Source organism: Ctenocephalides felis, unplaced genomic scaffold, assembly GCF_003426905.1.
Source record: "Ctenocephalides felis isolate EL2017-DRISC unplaced genomic scaffold, ASM342690v1 CF-g0.4_SCAFFOLD_00845, whole genome shotgun sequence".
NCBI classification, from domain to species: domain Eukaryota; kingdom Metazoa; phylum Arthropoda; class Insecta; order Siphonaptera; family Pulicidae; genus Ctenocephalides; species Ctenocephalides felis.
The window spans coordinates 94,814,755-94,832,649 of record NW_020536999.1 but is presented as its reverse complement, the minus strand read 5'-3'; the positions used below and the strand labels follow the sequence as shown (position 1 = coordinate 94,832,649).

General features: G+C 33.0%; 6 protein-coding genes across 6 annotated transcripts in view; 1 reads left to right on the top strand and 5 right to left on the bottom strand.

Annotated features, from left to right (window-relative positions):
- LOC113363134 (ankyrin-1-like) overlaps positions 1-5,789 on the bottom strand; it is a 7,725-nt gene extending 1,936 nt beyond the window's left edge. The window contains exons 1-2 of the mRNA XM_026605617.1: positions 5,315-5,789; positions 3,940-5,258 (exon numbers count right to left, since the gene is read on the bottom strand). Coding sequence (XP_026461402.1) covers positions 3,940-5,258; positions 5,315-5,789 — 1,794 coding nt within the window. The remainder of the gene's footprint in view (positions 1-3,939; positions 5,259-5,314) is intronic.
- Positions 1-17,895, top strand: part of LOC113363123 (ras-related protein Rab-37-like) — a 249,991-nt gene that overhangs the window by 73,083 nt on the left and 159,013 nt on the right. The window lies entirely within an intron of this gene.
- Positions 9,170-10,606, bottom strand: LOC113363133 (putative ankyrin repeat protein RF_0381). The gene has a single exon (XM_026605616.1). It carries the CDS (start codon positions 10,604-10,606, stop codon positions 9,170-9,172), a length of 1,437 nt encoding a protein of 478 aa, XP_026461401.1.
- LOC113363132 (ankyrin-1-like) lies at positions 10,612-11,476 on the bottom strand. The gene is made up of 2 exons (XM_026605615.1): positions 11,038-11,476; positions 10,612-10,880 (listed from the first exon to the last, which is right to left on the bottom strand). The coding sequence occupies exons 1-2, from the start codon at positions 11,474-11,476 to the stop codon at positions 10,612-10,614; spliced, it is 708 nt and encodes a 235-aa protein (XP_026461400.1).
- Positions 12,172-13,502, bottom strand: LOC113363131 (ankyrin repeat and protein kinase domain-containing protein 1-like). The gene is made up of 2 exons (XM_026605614.1): positions 13,315-13,502; positions 12,172-13,036 (listed from the first exon to the last, which is right to left on the bottom strand). The coding sequence occupies exons 1-2, from the start codon at positions 13,500-13,502 to the stop codon at positions 12,172-12,174; spliced, it is 1,053 nt and encodes a 350-aa protein (XP_026461399.1).
- Positions 15,690-17,836, bottom strand: LOC113363130 (ankyrin-3-like). The gene is made up of 4 exons (XM_026605612.1): positions 17,720-17,836; positions 16,831-17,123; positions 16,142-16,514; positions 15,690-15,848 (listed from the first exon to the last, which is right to left on the bottom strand). Exons 1-4 carry the CDS (start codon positions 17,834-17,836, stop codon positions 15,690-15,692), a joined length of 942 nt encoding a protein of 313 aa, XP_026461397.1.

Here is a 17,895-nt window from a genome sequence, read left to right as displayed (position 1 = left end):
CTAGTATTTAAAAAGATGGCATGTTCTCAAAAATGCATAATTCGATTTTGATGAATCTTGACATACATTGTTACTATACTTTACCAAGATTGTGACCAAAATTTAAAGCTGGTTCAATAGTTTTTGAGATATGCGAAGTTGATGGGTGGCTGGTTCCGCTTTCAATACTAGTATTGAAACAGATTGTACGTTTTTAAAAATGCATAATTTTGATGAAACTTGCCATACATTGTTACTATACTTTACCAAGGTACATTTTCACTGTACCTTACAAAGATTGTGACTAAAATTTAAAGTTGGAACATTCAATAGTTTCTGAGATGCGTGGTTGATGGGTGGCAGGTTCTGCTCTCAATACTAGTATACGTTTTCAATTTGATTTTGAAGTATACCGAGTTGCTCTAGGGCATTGTGACACAAGACAATATTGTAGATAATTTAATTCAACCTAAGGCATCATTCGTACCACGGTTCAAAAGTTATAAGACTTACAATAAATAAATACACCATACAATAAGTCAATAGATTTCTCTATATAAAACCGTACGATGGGCTAGTTCCCTTACCCTTCCTCGCCGCTCGATCCCGTACCTTTCTGTCGATAGATAGGTGAGAATCTCTCGAGATATCTCCGAGATAATGGGATTCGAATCCCAAAAGTGTTGTAGCACAAGTGCGAGAATAATACGACAGTCCGCTGCTCCGTGAGGAGGGCGATGAGGTGCACCTTCGATGTATGATGTATGACGTCATGAGAGTTTTGGCCATGGTGCTAAATTTTGGTGACTTTGGTGAAATGGTGGATGAAAATTTAAGGTTGTGGTTGGGGAGAATATACTGGACTGGAAGTTTTTGTTAGTTTTTACGTGGTGGATACATTACCAATATGTGAATATATTTGATTTATTTATTTTGGAATATGCTTAAATATGTTTAAATGTTTTGTGTATACTTGCAAAGAAATTTATACACATTTCTACATACTTGCACACATTTACATACAATTTTACATATTTAAATAACTTTCACACATTTATACACATTTGCACATACTTGCACAAACTTGCCACATACCTAAGCAAATAATCTTATCTACATATTATATAAAAATAAGTCGGGTTTTCCTTCCTGGCGATTTAACTCCAGAACGCACGAACCGACAATTTTGCATTCGTTCTAAAGGTTTCGGGATCCGCAAGGTTTATAGCTAAGAAAATTAGTGGTGCATGGCATCGTGCCTTAATGCAAAATGCTGGAACATCACGCACCGCAATTAAAAATTCGAGTAATGACATTAGTAAGAATTATTAGAAATATGCTTGGTTAAGTCAACGAGCAATTTTGCCGCAAAGAATAATGATGTACACGCACTGAATTTCACCATTCAATCAAAAATTGCTGGCGATTTGGTGACATACCAATGATTCCGACTGGTCTTCCGTTTAACTTCAAACGATTGCAATTTCCAGTTCGCCTTGCGTTCGCAATAACAAGTCGCAAGGCCAATCGCTTAGTGTTTGCGGGATAAATTTCAAATAGATTATTTTGAAAATCATTGTTTTCCACATGGGCAGTTATACGTTGCCTGTTCACGAGTTGGAAAACCATCCGCTTTGTTTGTGTTAACGTCAGACCAAAAAATAAAAAATGTGGTTTACCAAAGAGCACTTTAATGAAACGGATAATTTGCGGATTCACTTTTATTTACTTAGAGAAGTTCAACTAAAAAACACTTCATTTTTGTAATCGAAATAAATTCATTACTGTTGCGTAATAAAATCAAATTTTTCCTTTTCAAATATAAAACAAACAAAAAATCTCTTCATCTTTCTCACGAAACCATCTGGTGGCGAAACGGAGTTCGTCAGGTTTGCTAGTATATATATACATATTTGCACTTAGGCAGGCCCTAAGCCAGATTTCATCATTATCTACTTGCTTCATGAAAAAAAATCATAGATGTATACATATATAGTATGTTTATATATCTTTTATGTGAACTACAAAATATTGTCACACTTTTTTGCGCTAATTGCCCTAGAAGTCTAGGTTTGTCTCATTATCAGTGTAATTTAAAAATTATCCTTCTTACTTATATATTATTGGATACTCATATTTTGAGAACTCGTGTCCAAAAGCCTTCACGATGCAGTCCTGGGACCCCCTTCGATCGGAAGGGGCCCCCTTAGAGGGAAACTAACTGTCTGAATATCATGACATTAATATAGGGAAATCTTTGACACATCTCACCTTCTATATCAAATTGAATTCGGCGTGTCTCTCCTAAGATAATCTTAGATTTCGTCTTATACATACACAGATGTACATTTGTATACATATGCATGTATATATATACATTTATATATACAGTTTTATTCATTGGCAAGTGAGTGTGTAAGTAACAGATGATTCGGACACCTTAAGGACAGAAATCTATCAAGTTGTTATCAGATTCCATTTTAGATGGAATTTATACATACCTAAGTGTATTTAGGGCTTATATATATATATATATATATATATATATATATATATTAACAAAGTCTGATAATCGGGCATAACATCAATAAAAAACCTGAATTTCTTTCAAAAATTTATTTTAAATCCATACGTTTCGGCTATAATCCTAGCCTTCATTCAGTGGAAACTAAAAATAAAATTAAAAACTAAAACAATTGAATTGGAGTGAAAAGAAAAAATAAAATAGTAAATAGTACTTACAATTAATTGATCTTAGTGTTAAATTGGAAAATTTTAATAATCCATGGTATTAGGATATGGTAATGCACTACACTATGTATTATAAACATTAACTTGAAATTACACAATATTTTCACAAAATACTGATTTGAAAAAATCACAAATGGATAGTGTGTTATTCGTAGACTGGTTGAAGATGTAATGGAGAAAGACATTTTTTAAAAAATCAAATATACAATTTGATATACAATTATACTCATTATACTCATTCAAACATACTGTAAACACCTATGCAATACAAAAACTCATGTTTCATCATCGGTTTTAATATTTTAGAGTATACCGAACCGATTTAGGGACTCTTACTCATAATTTGTTCAAATCAAATGTTACAATTACAATTTGAAATTTTACTAAATTGTTGAAAACTTAAACGAGAGAGTGTGGATTATGCTTTGTGACTGCTTGTAAAACTGTCTGGATTAACTTGAAATGTTCCTGGCGGGCTTTAATTGGGGAATTATACATATATACATGTATATATATATATATATATATATGAGTGTGTGTGTATAAGTATATATGTGTATATAATCCGCCATTTATGACTGGCTTAACCTATAAAAGACAAAAGTCAGGATTAAAAGGTTTTGAATTTAAATGGAAGTATTTAAATGTATATATATATATTATATATATATATATATATATATCAGAATTTTGTGATATGAATGGAACGAATATTAATACAACATTAAGATTTCTAATACACACTTTATTTGGTAATTACAGACGTTTCGAGACCATGGTATGCCTCATCTTCAGTGTATTGTCAAAAACAGTTACTTATATACTACACATCCTTTAATATTTTATTTAAATTACATTTAATTTTTGATAATACAAAAACACCAACTCTTATAATATATTTTACACAATCTTATATAAACATCATTATTAATTTATAATTTTTTTTTTCATTTATCTTATTCACTCCAATAAATTGATCTGTTGCAATATTAAATTGATATTTTAATAATAATTCACTTTTGTATAAATTATTATTAAAATATTAATTTAATATTGCTAGAAATGGTGCAGGCGTGAATTTGCACTTTTTAGTTTGTGGAAACTAAATTGTTTTATCCAATTCTTTTAATTCTCTCTGTGAAACAAAACTGCTTAAATTAGCTTTTTCTAAATTTTATGCCAATGATTAGTTTTTCCCAATATTTCAACGATTTCTGTGTAGCCGAATTCATCAGCAATGCGTACGGGTGTCCTATAAAAGTTATCCACCGCAACAATATTTGCACCGTTGTCCACTAATACTTGGACGATATTTTTGTAGCCATGCATTGCTGCCATATGCAATGGTGTAAAAAGATATACAGAAGCATCATTAACACGTGCGCCACTAATGATAAGATACTGTACTATTTCCAAGTGACCATTTCCTGCTGCACAGTGTAATGGCGTATTCTTCAAAATACAACTATCATTAACATTGGCGCCTTTACTTATGAGAAACTTTACTACAGCGATGTGACCGTTAGTAGTTGCTAATTGCAGTGGAGTCGACCAGCTCTTGAAACCATCATTGACTTTGGCGCCATGAGCAAATAAACACTGCACAACATTCAAGTGACCATTTTCTGCTGCTAAATGCAACGGCATGCATTCTGTCTCATTATCAGTGATGGCGTTGACATCTGCACCTTTTGCGATCAAAAGCTGGACAATCTTCAAGTAACCCTTTTCGGCTGATAAGTGCAATGCTGTCCATTTTTGGTCAGCAGCATCATTTACATTGGCACCATTACTAATCAGACACTGAACAATATCGAAGTGGCCTTTTGCTGCTGCTATGTGCAACGCAGTACCAATTGTTCTAGTTCGAGCATCAACTCTGGCGCCTTTTGCTATCAAATAGTTGACAACATTCAAGTAGCCTTTATCGGCCGCTAAGTGCAGTGGAGTCCAACATTGATTATTACCTATGATTTTGGCGCCATTACTAATTAGGAACTGAACAATATCTAAGTGATCATTCTCTACTGCAAGATGCAATGGAAAATCAGATGTTATAGTAAAAGCATTGACATCGGCGCCTTTACTAATTAGATATTGCACAACTGACAAGTGACCTTTTTGAGATGCCTTGTGCAGTGGAGTCCACATTTTCTTGTCATAGGCATTTGTTTCAGCACCTTGACTAATCAGAAATTGCACTATATGCAAGTGACCATTTTCAGCTGCGTTGCGCAATGGAGTCTCCTTCTTTGCGTTAGCAGCATTAACATTGGCACCTTTACTAATTAGATACTGGACTACTTTTAAGTGGCCATTTTGAGATGCGATATGCAATGGTGTCCTTTTGTCTTCAATAGCGACATTGACGTCGAAGCCACTTCTTCTAATCAGATACTTCACCCCTTGCAATTCGCCTTTTTCAGCGTCATCATGCAATTGAGTCCATTTTGCTGCTTCGCTACTGTTTACATTAGTATCCTTAGCAATTTCCTTTTGATCACATGTTGTTATTTCCTGCGTTTTACCTAAAAACAGAAATAAATTATATTTTGATATTGAAAATGCTAACGACGAATTTCACCTGTAACTCCACCAGATGGTCCCGGTTGGTTAGATTTATCAAAGGCCTTCACAACATGGGGGATGGATTTGTGGATTTCCGTTTGATCCTCCGATCTTTTGACAATATCTAGAAATGTCATGCCCTTCTTGTTGACAATATCGCTGAATGCTCTTTTTTTCAGGAGCAAATGTATTAGTCGATCAGAGTTCTTTTTGGCGCAAATGTGCAGAGCAGTGTCACCATCGTCATTCTGCTCATTTAATTTAATTTTCCACTTTTTCAGTAGCAATTCCTGAACTATTTTTTCTGAGGTTTCTTCCACGGCGCAATGAAGTAGAGTATTGTTCTTTTTGGCACTGTCTCTAATGTTCTTGGGTTCTATGCAGCAAGAGTTGAGCATACTTTGGACCTTTGATAAATCGTGGTCTCTGATGGCCTGGAAGATAACTCCGCGTTGCACTTTTGCAGTAGACGTTGGATGATTATTTGCCATTGTTGACTAAAAATTTATTAAAATTAAAAACTAGTAGCAAGAGTTTTAATTAACCAACTAATGTTATCCATTTGGCATTACACAATGTGATAAGTATAATTCCATTGTCTATCTAATAAAATTATTGTTATGATATCAGTAGTAAGATTGACAAAACAATCTAATCAGTGCCTTCTAAATTAATTAGTGATCAGGTGATAACGTGCTTTTCAGACGTCGCAATTATATGAATTTAATATTTGATATTAAAAATTTAAACATTGATGAATATTAATCTAGTCGATAGTCTTGAATGAAACAAAAAATATTTTTAAATGTGCGAATATCATATACAATAATCGTTAGATTTTACTATAAACTAGCTGACCCGGCAAACGCTGTTTTGCTAAGTAAGATATATTCTAAACAATTTCTAGAGAATCAAAAATATTTACACTTTAAGTGCATAAGTATGTGTTGTTTGAATGCTATATACAATGAGGTATTATAGAAACAATAAACCCAATTCGTTTGTCTATATTTTGTCAATACAATCAAACTGGAAGATTTATACACTTTCTATAGAAAACATAGTATAATCTATCCAAGGCTTTTTTGGTCTTTCAACTTATTGATTATGTTCCAAGTTTTTCAGATTCTTTTTGGATTCTGGATTTTGTGTATAAGTGTAAATAATACTACTGACAAAATACACAATTTTCAAATTTTTGCAAGGAGAGATAGAAAATGAATTAAGTATTTCTTCTTTGACCTGCTTTTTAAGAAGTTTCAAGTAACATTCGACGAATTAAAGTAAATTTAATAAAAAGTATGTATGTAGAGCAGGGCAAGGCACAAAGGTCTAATTTGACTTTGAGCCAATATAAACTATATTGTGAAAACCATAACAATTATATCACAACAAATAATACATATCAAACGAACAATTATCTGACTACGTTCAGTAAAATTGCAAGTTACTCATCATTGTAAAAATGTGATTTTTTAGCTGTCTTTCATAAATTTGTCATCTAGACCTTTTTACCCTATAGGCGGAGTAACTTGGAACGGCCAGATGGAAAGCAAGTTCAATGTCTTATTTTAATTTTAAAAGTATTTTACAAAATAATTACACTTTTAACTAATGCTAAAAAACTACCAACGGAAGAAAATACTTTTATTATGGATTTTCAAATATTACCGTTTATCTCCCGATGGCAAAAAATCAAAGTTATAGCTGGTTATATATTTTTTCCCTCTACTTTCAAATATTGTTGTTAAACAATGCTTAACTGTACTGGTTTTTGACACATTGATGGTGGACTTTTTTAACCCCAGACCTTTATATAATACTATCTATTCTTCGATAAATTCTGGGAAATTATAACTGGGAAAATGTTATTCCCCAAATGTATCTTTGATCGATACCAAGTTTAGGTTCTGAATTTAAGTAACATAAATATAAAATAATATAACCTAGAAAATGTGTTATAAATACCAATGAGTATATAATTATACATATGAGATCTTTCCGAGCACCGTGTTTGAGGAAAATATGCCAAAAAGTATATTTTCATATTAACATTTCAAAAAAGTTGTTGTTTTGAGTTTCTAGTTACACTTACGGCCCGTTGAATACGTTTTTGTGTATAAATAAAACTACAAACAAAACTACTTACTACAATTTAATCATAATTAAATAATATTCACGTAAAACGTCCTATTAAACGTAATTGAACATCATCTGTCAAAAACGTTTGACATTTGACGTATTAGTCACCGTGCATTGTTTTATTCAAATTAAGCTTCTACAAAAATGTTCAAATTAAAAATGTAAAGTTTCTACGCGATTTTGAAATAGTATCTCACCTTTACGACAATCTCTGGATTGGCACGAATTTTTCAAGACTAAGACTGGACAAATCGGTTTAGCCGTTTTCGAGTTTTGGCGGATCATTTGATTGAGAGCTCCATTTTTATATATAAGATAGTAGGTTTCAAAATATACACGGCAATTAGTTTGCTTTATTTTAGTTTCTGTATTTATTCAGTTCTTTGTATTTTAGTTTATTTGCTCATTAAGCAAGCTTAAGCTAATAATGATAAATATTATCATTAATTATCATTGTTGTTTGATCGAGCGTTTTGCAAAATATCAACTTCTGCAATCTAACCTGGAAATGCTACTAATGAAACATTTCTCTTAAAATATTTGTCTTATAAAATATATATTGGTACAGAAATAAAATTCATTACCTGAAATTACATTCGAAATACCTACAAATATTTTGTTATTAAATTTCACATTGTTAAATTTCAACAAATTTTTAAAATACTTGCAATCATAACGGTAAAGAATTTCATTATAAAGAATTGTGCAGAATTTTATAAGCTTTAACTCAGTTAAATGTCGTATTAAGCTACTATTTGTATTTTTTAAGTTATAGAGCAGAAAGTAAAAAAATGTCTTTAGTTCGTTCTGTGTGAGAGAGAGAAACTAGTCCTGGGACTTTTTTGCAAATGTTAACGTATAACTGAAAAACTAATTATGATATCTCAATACTATCTTTGGACGTATTAAAACTTATAAAATTCTGTACATTTTTGCTTTACATCATATCATGATATAAATAAAATTCATTATTAAAAACTGTGTTCGAAAAACGCTCTTGCATTTTTTATATACACGTATACGTGTATACACATATGTATTGAAGAACAGGAGTAGTTGGTATTTAAGTTGTTGCAACTTAGGAGAACACTTCTGTATATATATTATATATATATATATATATATATATATATATATCTATATATATATATATATATATATATATATATATATATCTTTTATCCATCTTTGTCAAGTCGTGTTAGAACTCTCAAACTTTAATTCAACAAACTTGTGATTTTACTCAATAGACAGAAACTTTCCAATAGTCCCACATAAATGTATATATATATATATATATATATATATATATATATATATATAAATTGTAACTGGAAGCATTCATATGTCAATTCCATTTAAAACTTTTGAAAGTTCCAAAACTTAATTATATCATCAAAGAAAATGGATTTCTTAAGATTAATAATAAATTTCACATATGGCAGATTGTATTTTATTATATTATATAATATATAAAACTATTTAGAAAATTAGAACTTAACTTTGAGTTATATATATATATATATATATATATATATATACACGTATATATATATTATTACTGAAAAAAAATAATTGCAAGGAGACTTATCACTAATGCATATGTTAATTTCTGAACATATTTTTGTATAAATAAATATTAAAATACAAAAATTTTATTCTTGAAAACAGTGCAGATACAAGTTAATTTCTGGTTCTGCAGACTTTTACTAATTTACAGAATGTAAAATCATTTATTTAAGTCAAAAATTGCATTCATATAATTTTTTCTATTTTGTGCACTCAATAGTTCAATGATTTCTATATGTCCTTTTTTATATGCAAGGTTCATCGCGGTTTTGTTACAGTTATTTTCGACATGAAGTTTTGCACCTTTGTCCATCAGTAGTTGGACAACATTTTTGCGGTCATTATTGGCTGCACAGTGCAGTGGTGTCCAATTTATAAAACTTTTAGCATTGATATCGGCTCCTTTACTAAGCAAAAACTGCACCACTTCCAGGCGCCCGTATTGAGATGCACCGTGCAATGGAGACCATTTTGTATTACTTCCAGCATTGACATTGGCGCCTTTACTAATCAGAAATTGCACCACCTCCAAATAACCATTTTGAGCTGCGATATATAACGGACTCCTAGTTCTGTTGTCAACAGCATTGACATCAGCAGCTTTACTAATCAGAAACTGCACTACTTCTAAGCAACCATTTTGAGATGCACTATGTAATGGAGTCCAACTATTTTCAGTAACGGCATTGACATTGGCACCATTAATAGCCAGAAACTGCACTACCTCCAAGTGACCTTTTCCAGCAGCTAAGTGCAGTGGTGTCCAATTTGTGTTAGTTGTGTCATTGACATTGGCGCTATTACTAGTCAGAAACTGCACTACCTCCAAGTGACCTTTTTCAGCAGCTAAGTGCAATGGAGTCGAATTTGTAATACTATCAGCATGAACATTGGCGCCTTTACTGATAAGAAACTGCACTACCTCCAAGTGACCATTTTCAGATGCAATATGCAATGGAGTCCAATTTTCTTTAGTTAAAAAATTGACTTTGGCGCCTTCACTAACTAGAAATTGCACTACCTCCAAGTGACCATGTTGAGCTGCAATATATAACGAAGTGTATATTCTTTTGCAATATGCATTGACATTGGCGCCTTTACTAATCAGATACTGCACAACCTTCAACTGACCATTTTCAGAGGCCCAATGCAATGGAGTCAAATTTTCTATATCAACAGCATTAATATTTATACCCTTATTAATCAGGCATTGCACTACCTCTAAATGACCATGTCGAGATGCATAGTGTAATGGAGTCCCATGCTCACTAATAGTATTGCTACCTTTCATCATCGAGTATTTGAATATATCAAAGTAACCATTTTGGGAAGTATAAAAGCAAGAGAGAGGAAATATTTTAGTAACAGCATTAAGATCGGCGCCTTTACTAATCAAAAATTCTACTACATCCAAGTTTCCATTTATAGAAGCAATATGCAATGAAGTGATTTGTCCTATAGAACCAGCATTAATATTGGCGCCCTTACTAATTAATACTTCGAGTACATCCAAGTGACCTTTATTAGTTGCGACGTGTAAAGCAGTTAGGTATTTATTACTGGCAGCTTCAATGTTCGCTCCCCTGTCGATTAACATCTGAACTACATTTTGAAATCCATTTTGGTCGCGCAATGGAGTGGCGTCAACTTGTCCTTACTTTCGGCATCTATTTTGGCACCAAGGCCTAACAGGTATCGAACCCTTGCTATTTCTCCGTTATATGCTGCGATGTGCAAAAGCGACCAATTCTTATTAGCAATTTTGTTTATTTTAGCATTCCTGTCCAATATTTGCGGAGATACTCTTCGCTTCTTATTATCCTTTGTATGCATTGGATCAACTTTTGTTATTTTCTGCTCCTCGCTTTGCCCTTTAACCGAAATCTCTTTTATTTTCATGTTGAAACGATTACTATTAAAAATATTTTTTAATAATTTATTTATGCCAAAAATTACGATAAGATAATTTTCAGAATCAACTGCAAGATCTTTTTAATTTTAAAACAGTAAAAAGTTTTTATATCTTACCTGTAACTACTTGATGCATTATCTCAACCTGCTGGTTGCTTCTGTAGATTCCTGTTCGAATCACCAGCCTCCTAAGAATATTCAGAAATGTTAGACCTTCCTTGTTGACAACATCACTGACCGCTCCGTTCTTCAGGAGCAAATGTATAAGTCGATCGTAGTTGTTCTTGGCACAAAGGTGCAGGGCAGTGTCACCATCGTCATTCTGTGCATTTATATTTATTTCCCACGTTTTCAATAATAGCTCCTGGACTATTTCATACCTATTTTCTTCCACGGCACAATGTAGGAGTGTGTTGTTTTTATCGGTTTTATCTGTAATGTTTTTTGGTTGAATGTCACAGGAGTAGAACAGACTTTGGACTTCTGTCAAATCGTTGTCTCTTATGGCCTGAAAGATTGCCTGTTGTACTTCTGTACTTGTCAGATTATTTCCCATTGTGGTTGACAATATTTTTATATTTACATAACAAACTCTTATTTTTTATATTTATCAAATATTGTTTATTTGATTTTGTACAATATATAAAGTACAGTTCAAGAATATATATAATAACGTTATCGTTATCATACAAATTGCAAATTATCGATTGATAAAAGTAATCAAGTCAGTGCTAGTCAATATAAAGAATCAAATTATCAGTGGTGGCCATGGTGATATTGAACTGAAACTAGAAACATCTTTACTAGGCCTGTAAGATTTTTTATTATTTAAAATATATACTAAATTGTTTTATTCATTTTTCTATATACAAATTTTGATATAAAACGGGTTAAAACCATTGTATTTAAATATCATTTAAATATTAATTGAATTTGTTGTTTCCTTTTTGAATAACTTAAATAGGCAAGCGAATAGGTGTATCTCTTCTTCGGCGGCGAGGTCCAGTGGTTTTTTATCATCGATATTTATTTTATCAGTGTTTTTATCTAGGTCCATCAATATCTGGATGATATTTTTGTGATTATTTACAGCTGCACAGAGATTGATTGATTGATTGAGCTTGCGATCCTATATTAGTAACAGAAGCTGTGCAACTTACAACTGATCATGTAAAACTGCAATTGAAAATATCAATAGTATTATTTTAGTCATTAACTTTTGGACAGCATTCAAATGTAATAGATTCTAATTTATTTTAGCAACATTGAAAACATCGCTCCATTACAAATCAAAAACTTGATTACTTCGATGTGGCTATTTTCTGCGGCCAAGTGTGATGGAGTCCAATTATTGTCAGCAACAGCGTTTACATCGGCGCCATAGTTAACCAATAGTTCGACAACATCCAAGTGGCCTTTTTCAGCTGCAATATGTAGAGGAGTCCAATTATCTTCTAAAACACCATTGACTTTAGCACCTTCACTGATTAAAATGTGCACTACGTCTAAGTGGCCCTTATTTGCAGCAAGGTGCAATGGAGTCCAGTTTTTTTCAGAAACACCATTGACATTAGCGCCCTTACTAATCAAGAACTGGACAACTTTCATGTGGCCATTTTCAGCTGCTATGTGTAAAGTCGTCAATCCTGCTTCAGTAACAGCATTAATATCAGCGCCTTCAGTATTCAGAAGTTGGATAACATCTAAGTAACCATGTAGAGCTGCTATGTGTAAAGATGTACAATTTCTTTTGGCAAGAGCATTTATATTGGCGCCTTTGTCAATCAGAATTTGAACTACGTCAAATTGGCCATGTTTAGCTGCAATATACAAGGGCGTCTGTCCTTTGTTATTGATAGCTTCAATATTTGCTCCACTATCGACCAGTAACTGAACCACATCTTTAAATCCATTCATAGCCCCAAAATGGAGTGGTGTCAACTTGTCTTTACTTACGGAATCTATCTTTGCACCCAGAATTAGCAACTTTGTAACTGTTGCTGTTTTCCCGTTGTATGCTGCGTCGTGCAAGGGCGACCAAGTCAAACTGGCAACATTTATTGCTGCGGTATTTGACTCCTCTGCACCAACTTGATTTTGACGAAGATTACTATACCTAGAATTTAGTGATGTAAATAGTCATAATAGCCAAATAGAAACAAATATAATCTACCTGTAACTTGATGCGATGATCCCGGTTGGTTAAATTTATCTGCACTGTTCTTACCCTTATATTTGCTTCTGAGAATTCTTGACTGGATCATTATTCTTCTGATTATTTCTAAAAATGTTTTAGACTCCTTATTGGTCACATCACTATTCACTTCTTTTTTGTTGGTTCCAAAATTACATGCATTTATGTTTCTTTCCTAATTTTCCATTAGCAGTTCCTGCACTAATTCTTCCTCGTCTACAGAAGGCAGGAGTGTTTTGTTTTTATTGAATTTGCCTGTAATGTTTGTGGATTGATTGTTGCAGGATTCGAGCAGACTTGAGACTTTTAGATACTGATTATCTCTGGTAGAATGGAAGATTTCTTTGTATTGCACTTCTGCATTTGAGGTTGGCACAACATTTTCCATCGTGGACGAAAACAATTGAAATTACTTTGTTTTCTTACGGGGATCTTCTCGATTTAAGATGGAACGATATAGCAAGTGTAATTTATTATACCAATTATACCAATTTATTATATCAGTTGCAAATTATCATACAATCGCCAGAAAAAATAATCAAAGCAGTGCTTGCCAACATACGGCGATAGCATAATCGCTAGTGATAGAGGAAATTTGTTTTTGTCAAACATTGAGACTGAAAATATTTAACCAAGTCCTAAAAGACTATGATGACGTCTTTCTTCAACCAGACAAGGCATTGTTGTGAAAATTGAAATGTCGATAAACTGAAAACTACTCGTAGGATTTTATTGAAACAAAAACTTTTGATTTGCAAAATTTTTGCATTTATTATTAAATGTACTTACTCTTTATTATTCTAGAATGTAATTTGATGCAAATCTTTTTGTCAAAAGTGCTATTGACTTTGACATCATGAAACTGCTGCTCGAAGGAAATGGACATTTATTCATATTTTCAATTAAATGAATTCTTTAGCTGAATTTTAAAGCAAAATTAAATCTTCATTTCTCTATAATGATATAATTAAATACATTTATATTTTACACTTGCATTAGAGAAAAACCAACTTTAATTAAGTTCGTCTCAAAACATTATATACATTTTCTTTTATTTTCAATTTTAATTTGTAAACTTCAACGAAAACAAAATTGGGCACATCCTTTAAAATTATTGCAGCTAATCAAATATCTGCATCTTAATGATATTACAAAATTATCTGATATTGTCTTGGACAGATAAATTTTTCTCAGAAATATTTTTCAATCAAATCGCAACCTAGTTATTTAGTATCTATGGAAGATTTCAAGAAATTTATATGTATAAAATAACTTTTAAATCAAAATTCAAAATTAAATTTTTATTAATGAAATTTTTTACTAATCTATAGTATAATAAAATCTAGTGCTTAGATATGTCACTGTTTAGTGTGACAGGATTTTTTTATATTTTTGGATGTAAAAAAACATTTTAAGAATATGTATATATATATATATATATATATATATATATATTATTCTATCATTTATATCCGTCTGAACAGATACTTCTCTGAAATTAAATGACTTTAAGTGATATATCTATTTTTTGCTCCTGCAAAGAAAACTCTCGAAGCAATCTTTGTCATTTATATCCATTAGTGTTTAATTTTTACGTCTCAGAAGAAGTTTTACTTCAATTTCTTGAAGATAATGCATCAAGGATTGTTGACAGTTGATTTGGCAACATTGTCTTTATTAAAAAGTAGCTGGGAAATAATTCCATTAGGGATGAAGTTGAATGTATACTTTGGAAATGAATAGGGATTGAGTACATATAGTGAAAGGATCTTTTTCAGAAAATAAGTAGATGTTTATTTTGTTATCATTTATTTTATTTATTTAAACTGTGTAATGAAATAAAATGTGAACAACTGATTCCATTTATAAAAATATATTTCTGTTTTAGTTTTTACAATTGTTTACAAGAGAATTGTATACTAAAGATTAACTACAATAATATTGGCTTAAATGTTGAGAAGTCTATTTGTCTATCATCTAGATCACTCTGAATTCGATTGGATGCTATTATTCATAAAGAAACTTATCACTAATTCAAGTGTTAATTACTGAATGTATTTTTGCATGAATGATTATAAAAATATGAATATTCTATCTCTGCAAACAAGTGTAGACACAAAAGAATGTTATAAAAATATGGATATTCTACCTCTGCAAACAAGTGTAGACACAAAAGAATGTTAGTCTGAAACGTCTGCAAACATTCATTAATTTTACAAATAGAATGTAAATGGTTCTGTTAAATTATTTTATTTTAGAATACATTTAAGATACAATACATAAAAAAACTTTATTTCTAAATATTATTTGGTTGTTTGAGTTTGCAGTAGTTCAACAATTTCTTTATATTCTTTCTCAACAGCAAGGTCCATCGGCGTCTTGTTATCGGTATTTGCTACATCAGGATTTGCGCCTTTGTTTATCAATAGTTGGACGACATTTTTGTGGCCATTATAGGTTGCACAGTGCAGTGGTGTCCAATTATGAATATTGCCAATATTTACTTTGGCGCCTCGACTAATCAAAGACTGCACGACCTCTAAGCGGCCATATTGAGATGCGATGTGCATTGGAGTCAAATTTTTTCTGCAACGGCATTGACATTTGCGCCTTTACTAATCAAAAATTTTACTACTTTCGAGTGGCCTTGTCCGGATGCGATGTGCAATGGAGTCCAATTTTCGTTACTAGAGGCATTGACATCGGCGCCTTTACTAATCAAAAACTGCACTACCTTCAAGTGGCCATGTTCAGATGCAACGTGCAACGGAGTAAAATTTGCCCATTCACAGCATTGACATTGGCGCCTTCACTAATTAGAAGCTGCACAACCTCCAAGTAGCCAGTTTCAGATGCGAAGTGCAATGGTGTAATTTTGTGTTCAACAGCATTATCATTGGCGCCTTTACTAATCAGAAGCTGCACTATCTCTAAGTAACAACATTGAGCAGCAACGTGCAATGGAGTCAAATATAAGATATTAGCAGCATTAATATTGGCGCCTTCACTAATCAGAATCTGCACTGCCTCTAAGTGACCATATTGAGTTGCAATGTGCAATGGAGTGTTATTTAGGTCATTAGCGGCATTAATATTGGCGCCTTCACTAATCAGAAACTGTACTACCTCCAAGTGACCATTTCGAGATGCAATGTGCAACGGAGTCTCATATCCATCATTAACAGCATTATCATTGGCGCCTTTACTAATCAAAAACTTTACTACTTCCGAGTGACCTTCTGCGGATGCGATGTGCAAGGGAGTCCAATTTGTATCATTAGCGGCATTGACATTGGCGCCTTTACTAATCAGAAACTGCACTACCTCCAAGTGACCATTTCGAGATGCAATGTGCAACGGAGTCTCATATCCATCATTAACAGCATTATCATTGGCGCCTCTACTAATCAAAAACTTTACTACTTCCGAGTGACCTTCTCGGATGCGATGTGCAAGGGAGTCCAATTTGTATCATTAGCGTCATTGACATTGGCGCCTTACTAATCAGAAACTGCACTACCTCCAAGTGACCATTTTCAGATGCGACGTGCAATGGAGTCAAATTTACCGCTCCAACAGCATTGACATTGCGCCTTTACTAATCAAAAACTGCACTACCTCTAAGTGGCCATTTTCAGATGCGATGTGCAATGGAGTCCAATTTATATTTTAACGGCATTGATATTGGCGCCTTTACTTATCAAAACTGAACTAACTCCAAGTGGCCATTTTCAGATGCGATGTGCAATGGAGTCCAATTTATAATAGTAACGGCATTGACATTTGCGCCTTTACTAATCAGAAACTGCGCTACCTTCAAGTGACCTTTTTCACATGCAATGTGCAATGGAGACAAATTTCTTTTATCAACGGCATTGACTTTTGCGCCTTTACTAATCAGAAACTGCACTACCTCCAAGTGACCATTTTCAGATGCGACGTGCAATGGAGTCAAATTTACCGCTCCAACAGCATTGACATTTGCGCCTTTACTAATCAAAAACTGCGACTACCTCAAGTGGCCATTTTCAGATGCGAATGTGCAATGGAGTCCAATTATATTTTCAACGGCATTGATATTGGGCGCCTTTACTTATCAAAAACTGCACTAACTCCAAGTGGCCATGTTCAGATGCGATGTGCAATGGAGTCCAATTTATAATAGTAACGGCATTGACATTTGCGCCTTTACTAATCAGAAACTGCGCTACCTTCAAGTGACCTTTTTCAAATGCAATGTGCAATGGAGACAATTATTTTATCAACGGCATTGACTTTTGCGCCTTTACTAATCAGAAACTGCACTACCTCCAAGTGACCATTTCGAGATGCGATGTGTAATGGAGTCCAATTTTGCTCTTCAACAGCATTGACATTTGCGCCTTGACTAATCAAAAACTGCACTACCTCCAAGTGGACCATTTTGAGATGCAATGTAGAGTTGAGTCCGGTTTGTTTCATTAACAGCATAGACATTGGCGTCCTTAATTAATTTTTGGGCTAAATCAGAGTGATCATTTTGAACTGCTTTGTACAATGGTGTCCCATTTCAACCAATCAGCACTGTTAATATCAGCGCCTTTGCTAATCAGAAAACTGCACTACCTCCAAGTGACCTTCTCCGGATGCGATGTGCAAAGGAGTCCAATTTTCCCTCTTCAACAGCATTGACATTGGCGCCTTCACTAATGAGAAACTGAACCTATATTCCAAGTGGGCCATTTTCAGATGCAACGTGCAATGGAGGCCAATTGGTGTTTATCAGCGGCGTTGACATTGGC